This window comes from Magnolia sinica, chromosome 4 (genome assembly GCF_029962835.1).
Source record: "Magnolia sinica isolate HGM2019 chromosome 4, MsV1, whole genome shotgun sequence".
NCBI lineage: Eukaryota > Viridiplantae > Streptophyta > Magnoliopsida > Magnoliales > Magnoliaceae > Magnolia > Magnolia sinica.
The window spans coordinates 97,836,090-97,849,458 of NC_080576.1; the positions used below are offsets into that span (position 1 = coordinate 97,836,090).

A 13,369-nucleotide genomic window follows, 5' to 3' on the forward strand; every position below is an offset into this window, starting at 1 on the left:
ATGCTCCAGTGACCTCTGGAAGTTTTCATGGCATCTGAAAATCCACATGTTATGGTTATTGGAATTTCCACGTGAGTGAAAAGCCACACGTTATGGCTATTGGAATTTTCACGTGTTGTGGCTGGTGGATTTCCATACGTTAGAAACTAATTAAATGTAGTTAATGGAATGAGGGCATATTAGGTATTTCACATAGTAGCAAGTCACTATATAAAGAGGTGTGGTGCTGTACGTTCAACGTAAGCAAAGTGAAAAAAGTAAGTAGATAAATATTTCAATACAAAAGGTGTTCATTTCTATCTTTGTGGTGTGTACGGTTCTAAGGCTTTGTAAAGCCAACAGGCTGCACTTAAAAATCTGCCGAGTCGGTCTTTCTTCGAACTCACCATGTAAACAGAGATGAATCTTCATTTTCTCACTCCTATAAGCTTCTTGGTCAGATCTGAAGCATCTAAAACTATCAGCTCGAAGTAAATCACCACCGCCTGAAGTCTGCCATGAGAGAGCGTCTTCTTCCATGCCAAGCTCCACTAGCTGCTAATCTCAATCCGGTCATTTATCTCGCATCCAATCTGTTCATCATGAAGTGTAGATAATCAACAATCAATCCTTAAAGTGCTGTTGAGATTTGTTCGAAGAAGAACTCTGAGACAAATTCGAAGATCGGTGTTGCACCGAGCTATCCGAGTTCAGGTCACTGAGTCTGACTCAGTTCAAGCAGCTTTGCTCTGTTTCATTCAAGTCATTCTCTGTGGAAGCCAGAGGGCGAGTGAAATCAGAAGCAAATAGAGAAGAAGCGGGAAGAAAAAGATTAGAGAGTGAGGATGATAGGAGAAACTGAGTCAGTGACTCATTGTAGACTCGGGTTTGACCCAGGTCCGGGTTAGGGTCTGGTTTGAGTCTAGACATTGCTGGTTGAGCTAAGAGAGAAGAAAGATAGAAAGGAAAGTAGGGATCGAGTTCGTGTTCGAGGCCGAATTGTTGCCGAGTTGAGCCGAGTTAACTCAGTTGTTTCGGGGAATTCAATCTTGATCTGGTTTAGTCGATGTGGTTCAGCAACCAAAGTGTGCTTCAGGTCTCTTCTCATCCAGCTTCATTAGAGGTGATCATTCTATCATCTTCTTCATTGTCTGTAGAAGCCGAGTGTGATTATCTTAATCCGAGTCAGCTCACTTAGTTCTGGAGTTGTAGATGGGCTTGACTTTCATTGAGTTTGGCTTGTTTGGGGTTGTAATCAAATAAGTAATTGTGGCTTAGCCATTGAGTCAGTTAAACTTGGTTGAGACCGTGTTGTTGTGAGTAGTTTTTGCATCTTAATCATCAACTAGTCACTGAGTCAGTGACTTAGTGCATGGAGGATGTGTTTGGTATGAAATCTAATTCGGATGAACCTTTTAATTTTATGTTTTTCCTAAATCAATTAGTATTTGAATTTGGGCTTATTCCCAGTTTTGGGGTTGTTTGATTATAGGTATCTATTTTTCTTCAAAGTCGAATTTCTCTCTCCAATTGAACCTGGTTGAGTTAAGGTGTGGATCTTCTTAATTCTAGTGGATTAGAGTCAAGTCATGTTCGGTTGGATTTGGATTATCTTGGATTTCAAGGGTTGGACATGATCTCAAGCTAATACATGCACTTGAACCATGTTTGAAGAGAGCCTACACGCTAAGGTGAGGATTCACCCTTCAAGCTTTCCTTGTTTATAATAGTTAATTTAGTTTTATTTTGATTTATTAATTTACCTAAGAGTGTTTATGACTAGTTTACGTGTATGATTAGATAGTTAATTGAGTTATAAAATGTTAATCTTCATTTTAAGATGATTCGTATTTATATATGAACGTTCTATCATAATTAGGAATCATATGAATACGTATGTTGATTTACGTATATTAATGTTCTAAATCCAAATGAGTTATGTGAAATTATTTGGTCTAGTCTATTTCGATAAGTACTTACATGAGTATTTGCTTGATGATGTATATTGAATTGATTGTAGATTAGTTTGACACTTGATGATGTATATTGAATTGATTATAGTTTGATTTAACACTTGATTGTATTAAGTTGTAATTGAAATTTAATGTTATATGTTAGTGGATATGTATATTAGAGTTTTCTTGAGCTAGCGGCCGGTTATGAATGAGCTAAATGTTATGTGGTTGTAGACTTACCATCTCATGGATTAATTGTGTTCTTGTGGCTTATGAATTGTATTATTTGGTGGTGTCCTTGAAGGACTTGATACTAATATGGCTTGTTGGGAGTACTCTTGTTGTTGGAAGTATATCTGAACTTGTGATGGTAATATTTTTGTGTCAAATCACGAGTGGCCACTAGTTATAGAGATTCTTATAAATGGGATATCTTGGATTCTTTATTTTACTATCATTACTTGTAATTATCTGAGTGTGTTAGAATCTTACTTGTCTAAGTCTCATGAGCTGGGGATGGTGGAATGAGACACTATGCTCGAGTTGTTGACTTATGCTGGGTTGCGCGCACCCCCCATAGTGACCTTTGAGTTTTTCTGATATTCTGTTTGTAAATTGGACTAATAACGGTTGGGTTAATCATGCATACATGGCAAGTAGGCGTTATCGGGTGCCTGGTTGACTGTTTGAAAGACCAATGTACTGTTCGAACGACCCTTTTTGCATTTTGAATGTGTTGACTATTTGAAAGACCCGATATCATGTATGAATGGGCCAATTGTTTGAACGGTCCATTCATTTGTTTAGCTGGATGTGCATCCCCAGGCTGATTGCATTCATGCATTCATTCATCAATAAAGATTAAGTTGGAGATTGAATTTTGTGTGTGAAGTGGATTGTATCTTCTTATGTTATACATTAAATTATAGCTTGGATGTTATAACCATTTGTGTTATATTTGTGAGGAATGAATTGTATCTTTACATGTTATACTTTGAATTCTAGGTGGATATGTAGTTGGTGTTATACTTGTGAATTGTGAAATGTAACTTATATTCTATAGTTCCTTAGATTATACTCGTAGATTGTGTTTTCTTCTTATGTGCAGGTGGTATCATCTTATATGTCACTTGGAAAACATAAATTGTATATTTTTATATTTTACTTATGAAGTTTACATTGGATATTGTATTCTCCTGAGTCATTTGAATTCTATTTTTGACTATTGTGATGCTTGGTAATCTTGGAAGATATACCTCATTGGAATAGCTATTGACGCTATCAAACTGTCTTTAGTTGGTGCATGTTATGTAAATGACGTACAAGTTAACATTAATGTGGAGCACGAAGAATTGGATAATCTTGTGATTCTTCATTTTATATTTCCTACTTATATTAAGATATTTCATTTGAATTTTAAGTCATTAGTTTGTATAAGCCTTATGGGCAACCATTTGTATAAGTTGAGATATATTTTAGACACTTCCTCCATGTGTGGTTTGTTTGCTTCCATTGTGATTGCTCACTTACACCAGAAATTAAAAAAAAATATTATTGTAAAATGTGGGCTATCTTTCAAAGTTAACACTCGAAATTTCAAAAAATGAGTACTAAATTCGGGTTACGAAATCCGAGGCGTTACATTAATTGTGCCCCAGCCAAACTCATGTTGAACGAGGGCTGAAGGATAACCTAGCTTTGGGGCCTTATGAGACAGAAAGATACACCTAGTAACTCTCACGGGGATGATAGTAATGTCACCAAACCTTTTAAATAGTAGATGGGGTGATCTATCATCAATCTAAACTATTCATTGTTCATACAACTAGGGGCAAGTCATGGTGCAAGAATCACACTAATTGAATGATCCTTACCTTTCCTTCAATAGCATAGAAAATGGACAACCAAGATTGAATTGAGGAACAAAATAAATCCAATCATCATCTTGAAACATCTACAAGATAGGTCTCACTTTGCATTGCTTATGATCCCAAAGTAGCACTTTGGTATGATGATTCTAAGGATTATTAAGACATGGTCGGCATGATTCTTGCATTATGCTTGCTCGTCTTTATATGAATGAATGAATGGTTTAGCTTAGCGATAGGTCACCTCGTGTGCCATTTAAAAGGTTTGTTCCTATGAAAGCGGGGACTTTAACAAAACTTTATACATATACATATACACACATGCATACATGCATGCATACATCATTATCATCTAAGCCTTATCTCAACTAATTGGTGTGGATTACATGAATTATTCTCCACCATTCCACTCTATTAAGGGCCATAAGTTAAACAATAGATGTTTAAGTCTTTTCTTGTTACCTCCATCGAGGTTCTTTCGGGTCATTCCCTTGCCTTTTTAAAGCCTTCTACTTGTACCAACTCATCCTATCCAATGTACACATTTCTTGGTTTTTATTATGTTAAAGTCCCTTGATATATATTGGTACACCATTTTCTAGAGGCTCGAGCTTTTAGATCATGTGTGATTTGACATGGTATCAGAGCACAACGTCGATGGTAGCAAATATGCCTTCTTAATATATTCTTCCATCGGATGCCATTAAGTTATGAGTATCCCTCCACCCTTGGCTAGTATAATCCCGGGTGAAGTTCCAAATGGCTTGTGCTTTTGGATCACGCAGTGATTTGACATATTACACGTTACCAAACAATTTAAACTTAATTTCTCTTTTCTTATTATCTATTAGCATTGTACCTACATTTTCTTGAATGCATTCATTTTAAATATCTTTCTTCGTCATGCCACTCACCCATCTCAGCCTACTTATTTCAGCTACACTCATGGTCACACCCACCTTCCTAAAAAGAAAAAAAGAAAAGAAAAAATTCCATTTTTAATCATCGAATAAATGTCGACCAATCCGTTAACGAGGTAATCAAATAAGGGTATTTATTGGTTCATAATGCATCTAAATTGATAACATATAATTTAGACAGTTTATCATAAGTGCTACATTAGCAATTTCTACTCTACCACCGAAACAGAACCTTCAGTGTAGTAAAGAAGTCGTACTTATACTCAAGTGCATGGAAATGCTGACGTGGAATGACCTTGACGTACAAATAGAAGGCTAGACAGGCGATCGTAGGCCCCACCCAAAACACCCAGTGACCATCCCAGAGGTGGCCCCCTCTCACAAGTGCGGGCCCCACACACCGAGCCGGGTTCAACCCAGCGCCGGAGTACCCTTTCTTCGCCGTCAATGTCGTCGATATAAACACCAACAGCCCCACCACAGCACCGACGATGAAACACACCTTGACAAGCCCATAGGCCTTCGCCTGCCGTCCATCTAATGCCATCCATATCGATGCATAGAGGAATATGAACGTGCATACGATCTCAAGCCAGAGGCCAGGACCTGTCTCGATACCGATGTTGATCGGCCCGTTCGGTCCGGGTGCAATGATGGTGAGAGTACATCCACCGAGCGAATATGCCTGCTGGACGGTATCACTGATAATGGCCTTGAGTGCAAGTGCCCCAAGCACGCCTCCCATGCACTGGGCGAGAATGTAGATGGTAGAGCGGGCTGGAGAGATGAGGCCGAGCAGCATTGCTGAGAATGTGATGACTGGGTTGATGTGGCCACCGGATACGGGAGCTGTAGCAATGAGGAGTATCGATACAGTGAGAAATACGAGGGCTGCAATCATAAGGTTTGGAGTCTTTGTGTCGGTTTCGAAGGAGGAGATAACGATTGTGTCGATTAAGAAGACGAGTGCCGCTGTGCCGAACAGCTCTGCTACTGATGCTCGCCACACCTGAGAATTCCAATCATCAACTTATCAATTTGATAAGAATGAAGATATCTTATCGACTAGATGATCCTGACCATCTAATAATCTCTCCCATTAATGTGGACGATAGCTGTAATTGTCCATTTTCGGGAGATTGCAATGATGGATACAATCAACTGATGGTGGAAAGACTTGCAATTATCCATGAAATGATTGTCCCAACAGATGAACGGCTGAGATTAGAGACGACATGCAAACGTAGGTTATAATAGCTATGTATATAGGAAAGGGTAAATTTGTGAAACGAAAACTTACGTAGCAGTGCATGAACGTAAGAGAGTGGCATTTTCGTAGTAAACTCAAAGAAGATGGTAGTTTTTCCTACGAGGACTCACCTCCAAGGTGAAAAAGTCGGGCAAGCCCAACCTCTCAGAGAGTAATTGACTGAAGGTGGTCGTGCTAGTCTTCATGGCATCCTCTCTCTGCCATTCTTCAGTCCTGAGTAGGGAAGAAAAATACCTATGGTTTTCAACAATATTACAAAGAATGAAAACATCGATCAAAGAAAGAAAAGAAGACGAGAAAAAGCTATGCCTTGGGGTGGAGGAGAATGGCTGGATTCTACTCCCAATGTGGAGGCTTTCTTCGTCTCCCACGCCTACGTGATCTCCAGCCATCTCAGATTTCACACGTTAGTGACATTCTGGCCTTTGGCTTTTATAGAGATTTAGAGAGAGAATTTAAGTAAGATGAATGAGCTGCACTAGAGTAACACGCGATAGGTATCTCGCGCAACGGGAGCCATGTGGATGGAATTTTAATACGATCCATTCTGTCCATCAGGTACATTATATAACTTTTACTATGTAAACAAAAAATCATGACCATTGAAAACTCAGATTAGCCACACCTTAGGAGAAAATTGGGATTGGATGACCACCATTAGTTTTTCATGCCATGCAATGGTGTTTATATGTCATCCAATCCATTTAAATGATGTACCTTATTGGGTTGAAATATTTAACTAGAGATAATAGCATTCCATAGCTTATGTGGTCCATTCCAGAGGTTTCTAGGTATAATTTAATGGCGTGGCCCACCTTAGTTTTTAATCAGCTTAAATTTTAGGATCAAGGCTAAAATTGTAGTGATGCATCTGATTAACGGAGTGGAATTCATAAAAATTAATTTTTTCCCCATGTTAGAGAAGGTGACCATCGTAGGTAACTACGCGAAGTACGCAAGCGTTTTCAGATGAATGATTGAGAAAGAGAGATAATATGAGATTTGCTAGTTTCACGCGCGTGTGGGAACCCTGCCCATCTACACTCAGGCTAAAGTTCTAATATGTAACACGTGTGTGAGAAATGAGCTTCCTATCACGTGCTGAGAATCATGTCGATTCACTAGTCAAGTGGGCCACTGTTTATGAAAGAAACGTACAGCACACAAAAACTTGCTGAAGTTTCTTTTAACCGTTCAACTGTTTCTAGTACCGTGGCCCACCTGCTAAGTGAATCAAATTGATTTTTTGGGCAAGAAGATCTAGACGGTCATACTTACATGATGGATGGCTTGGATACTGTACATGTTGGCAAATAAGATGGAAGATGCTATTCATTGTGCACGCGTGTGGAAATAGCAAAATATGACACAAATTTTCGGTATGATGAATCTAATGAATGTATTAGTCTGATGATGAACACGAGTGCATTCATTAGCACACGTGTTCATCATCAGACTTTCCACATTTTGGGAGCCACTATGGATGGAAAATGACACAAAAATTACAATGATTAGATGATCCTAGCCAGAAATCTGTAAATCCGTGTCCATCAAATCAAGTATAGAAACCAACAGATCGAAATTCAACAGCAAGATTTAGCTTCATCCATTTGGTACTACGATTTTTTATTCATAGCCCATCCAGATTTGGACGGTCAAAATTCACATAAAAGAATGCCACGTCAGCATCCGATAAGAGAACGCTTGTGATCTACCCACTCTGGCCGAATGTGACAATATCTTTTTCTTTTCTTATAAGTTATAACCCAAACGAGAGCACAATACCTCATTAAAGGACCTTATCTCTCCATGTGCACCCGAAAAATGTTCCATACACAACGGGATCTCTGAATCTTACATGACATCACACCATCGATTTTTTTTTTTCTAAAAATAAAAAGGGTGCGTTTGGCTGCACTGATCATATCATGATATTAAGATATTTGGTGCCGGCTAGCTAGTAGGTCAGATAGTTAAAAACAAATAAATAAAGATATTTCATTGTGCCAAATATCTTGGAGATTTTGAAAATCTTGAGATATTTTGTGATAAATTAATCAGATAACATTATTATGTTAAAACCACAAGATTCAAAAACCATGGGCAGTTTTTAGTTAACTGTCATTTTATTGCATATACATCGTAACCAATGCTTGAAAACTCGCCGAGTCTATTGAGGACTCAGCTGAATTGATTTTCATTGGCTGAAACACCTGGCCAATTTGTACTATGGATCAATCCTAGTTTTGCTTGATGACTTGTATTTTTTTTATTATTTAAAAACTCAATTTTTTAATATTTTCTAACATTTTATTTTTACTCTCTATTCTTTATTCATTTATATCCTTAACTGAAATTCACACCTACTTATTTTCAAACTGCAAATCTTTATTTTTATTGTCATTTCTAAATTATAACCTTCTCCTTCTTTATAGGCCCACCGGAAATTCTCGAATGTACATCATCTTTCTTTCATCAAAAAAATTAACAGGAAAAAAATGCTCTTGATTTTAATACAAAAAGAGAAGAAGAGGTCGACAGCTTCCTTTTCTTACAACAATTAAAACTAGAGCAACTACACTTAAAAGAAATTTATGTAAAAGTTATAATTATGAATTGCAAACCTTTATTTCTCAGTGTAGTTACTGTTGATTCCGCGGACAAAGAACTAAGGGTAATGTTTTTGAACTTGTCCCTTTGGTACGAATAGAAGCATATCGACATTTTTTTAAAGCCTCTATCTGCCTCCCATGTATTAAAGAGTCTTCTGTGGCTAAGAAACCAACAAACTAACATCCTGTACCATGTAAAAAAATAAAGGACCAAGCTTCTATATCCTTGATGGACATGGGAAATTGTTCTTGACTCAAAAGTGTACGGACAATTTCTTAGATTTCACCCTTGGCATTTAGTTTCTAGTGGCTTAAATATCACAAAGTATTTGATAATTTTAGTTTTTTAATTAGAGGACATTTTCTTGGTCAACGCTAATTGTTCATCTTGTTCATTTTGATAGTGTTAGTTGTTAGGCCACCAATTAGATACTTGTATTGTAAGACTCCATTAGGTTGGCTACGCATGATCATCAGTTTTGATTTGACGATTGGATTATTTAGATTAAGTGATTCAGTGGGCCCTACTACAGTTGTGCTCAATATAGATTTGAGGTGGGATGCTTGAACCATGGTTCCTATATATGGTTATTAAGTCGGATATGAAATGTATATTGTGAAGACTTCAAAGGGGAGTACAATGGGTAAGCTTCCCCAGCTCTCTTTCATATAAATACATTTCTTGGTCCCCTCACCTGCACAGACAAAAAACTCTAGTCCTATTGAGAGGTTTTTCTAAGGGTGTAAAGTGCGGAAGACCAAGATCTCCCTTCGGTGACTTTGCGGCATCAAAATGTCTTTTCACACATCTATGCATTTAAGTTTAAAGTGTAGAATATCTATTATTTATGCAAGTTTTAATTCGTTAGTTGATTGAGCCTAGCCGAGCTGACGCAGGGGAGGACGTGAGGTTGAGCACCGTCTTCCTCAAGAGGATAACTATTCCGAATCCACGGAACTTCTCTGGACTCCTCACAGAGACTTCTCGAATCCACGAGGAAAGAAAGCAGAAAATAGAAATAAATTCTAATAAATTCGAAATTGATTGATGATTGATTAAAATCGAGTTCACAACCCTTTAAATAAGGGTATCAAGCAATGGGAAAGAAATCATAATCAAACTACAACTCAAACTCCTAGAATCCGCGACTTACTATAAATAGTAAACTTACTATTTATAGACGGTCGTGATGTCTACTAGTGCGCAAGGTTTTCGGCCAAAAATAGTAAGTGTCCTATTTGGCTTCACCAAACCGTTCCCCTAATTATTCTAAGCTCTTTTCACGTTGGGCGCAACTCCTAAAGCCCAACGGATGAAGAGTTATAATCAAACTAAAACTTACTATTTATAGTAAAAACGAAATTAAAACAGGGAAACGACCGTCAATCAAGGGGTTTTTCACAATTCTGGGCGGCGTAACCCAGCGTAGCTGGGTTGGTTGGCTAAAGTATCTCGTTCTACCCCAAAATCATATATTTTACGTCAGCTAACTCATTCCGGATTGCGAGATACGCCCGATCTAAGGTCCGATGGTCCGGATCACTTCTGTCGTCGACCGGGCCTTTTCTGATCCATCTTGGCCATGAAACTGTCCGCGACCCGCTCTACATCACGAGCCAAGTTCCTAACTTTTTGGAACAATGATCAGGATATTGCCGCTAAATTTATTTAAACTTTCAACTACTCAAAGCATACATATGTATTTAAAATATAAAATTTACTTCAATAAATTAATATTTTCCAGAATAGGTGAGACCACTAATGAGTATAAAAGCCTTTTTTTTTTTTCCTTTTTTCTTTTATACACGCACAACCCCCCTAGAATATATTAAGCCTCGGTTGGTAGTAATCAAGACTAAAAATTGGATTTAGCTTTGGTTGTTGATAACCGAGATTAAAAATTGAATTTAGCCTCGGTTGTTGAGAATCGAGGTTAAAAATTAGGTTTAGCCTTAATTGATACTAACAGAGACTAAATCCATATATAGCCTCGATTTTGCCTTAGTTAACCAAATCGAGGTTGCAACTACCATGGTTAAAGGTTTTAACCTTGATTGTTGAGAATAAAGGTTAAAAACTGAATTTAACCTCCTGAAGCTAAAATTTAGATTTGGTATTGGTTGGAAACAGTCGAAGCTAAAATATTGATTTAACCTTGGTTCGAGGCAACCTAACCTGGTCGAAGAACTCAATTGTCCAAAAACCAAGTGTAAAGTCTTTAACCATGGGTTGCAGCACCGATTTGGGTAACCAAGGAAAAATCGAGGCTAAAGAGTTTAGGCACATGAGATAGGTACACTTGGTGGATGTAGATTACCTATCGAGTAACTCGGTACATTATAAGGCACTGAGTAAACTCTGTGGCGCCTACCATGATGTACATGTCATATCATCAACAACCATCCATCTATTTTTCCTGTTCATTTTAGAGCATGAGCCTATAATTGAAGTATATTCAAAGCTCAAGTGAATCACACCATTGTAAACAGTGGGAATTGAAAGTCTACTGTTGAAAACTTCTTGGGCCCATTCGGCGTATAGAATCTAGGCGTATTACGTGGGATAGACTTCTTTATCCCCCACTTTTCACCTGTGACCGTGTTTGGTAGGTCTACCTAATACTGTCAATTTTTGGCATTGGAAACGATACCTGAAAAGCATTGACTTTAGGAGCGGATTCACGAAATCCACCTTTGAGATGCAAGAATTGCCCTTCGTGCTCTGCAAATCCTTCGTTCGATTGCAGAGAGAGAAAATTGGATATTGCTATTCCATCCAATCCCATCATATTCACCGAGTGGAAGAACGATGAAACTTAAAAGAAGACATGTTTAACAGTTCTCTTCATTACAAGCGATGGCCAAATAGAAAATCTAAATCCATTTGTCGTCGCCATGCACTGCCACTACTTCATTGTTTGGCAAGATCCCATTGGAAACCCAACACCATCCATTGCACCTGCACTCCCTCCAGAAACCCAACACCGACCACTGCCCCAGCACTCCTGTCAGAAACCCAACACCGGCCACTGCCCCAGCACTCCTGTCAGAAACCCAGCCCCACACCATCCGCACAACCCCTCACCCCTTCTTCTTCGTCCATATCCTCGCCCGCCTACTACAACCCCCGCCCAGACAATCCACACCCCTGCCCTGCCATTGCACTCTTGATGCTTGTACGCTATATTGCATTTCCAAATAGCCAAGGGCTTCAGATGGACTGTGCTCAAAGGCACCAACGATCGAGCCAAACATGACATTTTAGAAATCCATAGATTAGTTTGGCATTCCCAGCGATTCCAAACATGTTATGGTACTGGCCTCTCTCCACTAATTCCACAACAATTCATCCGACATGGTAATCATTGATTTTGGCCAATCCTATCCTAACTAATATGTTCGAATACCGTGCACCAAATAGGCCTTTAGAGGCCAAAGAAGTTTTCCATCAAGCCGACATTTGTGTTTTCCCTTTGACTGTATGACTAATGAATAAGTTGGAGGACAAATAAACATTACTGTGGGCCTTAGGAAGGTTTCAATCGTGGCCATTTCTTATGTTGTGGTCCATTTGAACTTTGAATATGCTTCATTTTTTGGGATCATACCCTAAAACAATGGGTGCATATTGGGTACTACCCCACTAGGACCTAGCAAGTTAGGGAATTTGTGGGGCCCACCGTGATGTGTATGTTTTATCCACACATCCATCAATTTTGACTGATCATTTTAAGATATGAGCCCAAAAATGAGGCAAATTAGAGGCTCAAGTGAACCACACTCACAGAAAGCTAGGGTTAAAAACTTCCTAATTAAGACCCACAGTGATGTTTAGTTGCCATCCAACTTGTTCATAAGGTTAGATCTATATGAAGGGAAACCATATACATCAACTTGAACCAAAACTTTTGTGCCTCGGAAGTTTTCAATGGTAAGCTTTCAATCCCCACTGCTTCCTGTTGTGTGGTCCACTTGAGCCTTCAATCTGCCTTCTTTTTAGGTTCATATCGTAAAATGATCCGTCACAATGGATGTATAACATAGATAAAACATATAAATCATAGTGGGCCACACAAAGCCCCTGATAGAGTCCGAGTGGGGGTAGTACTCAATCCATACCCAAAATGATCTGATAAAATAGATGGATGGCGTGGATAAGAAACATACATTATGGTGGTCCCCACAGAATTTACTTCGTATGCTCTAGTACTGTATTGAGTTACTCTGCACGCAATCCACATCCATACCTGGTAATAGAGCTAGGCATCGAGGCGAGTTGGACCGAGTTAGGGCTGATTACACTTGATCCGATTTTGAAATAGGCCTGACCTGAACTCGACCCAACTCGGTACCGAGTCCAGCATCCCTGATCCGATTCGAGTCCGGGTCTGGCCTGTACTAACTTGGACTGAGTCTGACCTGGTCACAAGTACCGAGTCAGGTCGAGTCATTGCCGAGTCGGATCGGGTCACAAATACTGGAAGTTTCGTTTATGTTGCACATGCCGGCCGGTTTTGGTTAATTGCGTAGTCTCCATGCAGTGGAAGAACCATTCATCTGCTGGCCGCACGTGGATAGTTTACATTATAATATATCTGTCGTCCAACACTTGGCATTTTGATTGAAAAAGACATGCGTGTGAATATGGTGGCATTATTAACTTGTTTGGTTTACCGTCAATATAAAGGCCCCGGATCTAATGGCTATAATTGCGCTATTTGTGTTTCTTTCTTTCGTTAAGGTAAGCCTCACCATCTCCCCCCAC

The 13,369-nt window shown here is 38.9% G+C and overlaps 1 protein-coding gene across 1 annotated transcript; it reads right to left on the bottom strand.

Annotated features, from left to right (window-relative positions):
- Positions 1-4,936: 4,936 nt before the first annotated feature.
- On the bottom strand, positions 4,937-6,384 carry LOC131244230 (aquaporin PIP1-2-like). The gene is made up of 3 exons (XM_058243871.1): positions 6,302-6,384; positions 6,103-6,205; positions 4,937-5,731 (listed from the first exon to the last, which is right to left on the bottom strand). The coding sequence occupies exons 1-3, from the start codon at positions 6,382-6,384 to the stop codon at positions 4,937-4,939; spliced, it is 981 nt and encodes a 326-aa protein (XP_058099854.1).
- Positions 6,385-13,369: the final 6,985 nt, after the last annotated feature.

Excerpts from the sequence above, each read along its gene's own strand:
- LOC131244230 (XM_058243871.1), bottom strand. The coding sequence starts at position 6,384 with ATGGCTGGAGATCACGTAGGCGTGGGAGACGAAGAAAGCCTCCACATT. Across the intron at positions 6,206-6,301 it reads CCATTCTCCTCCACCCCAAG|GACTGAAGAATGGCAGAGAG; the intron begins GCATAGCTTTTT and ends TTCCCTACTCAG. Across the intron at positions 5,732-6,102 it reads CCGACTTTTTCACCTTGGAG|GTGTGGCGAGCATCAGTAGC; the intron begins GTGAGTCCTCGT and ends TGGAATTCTCAG.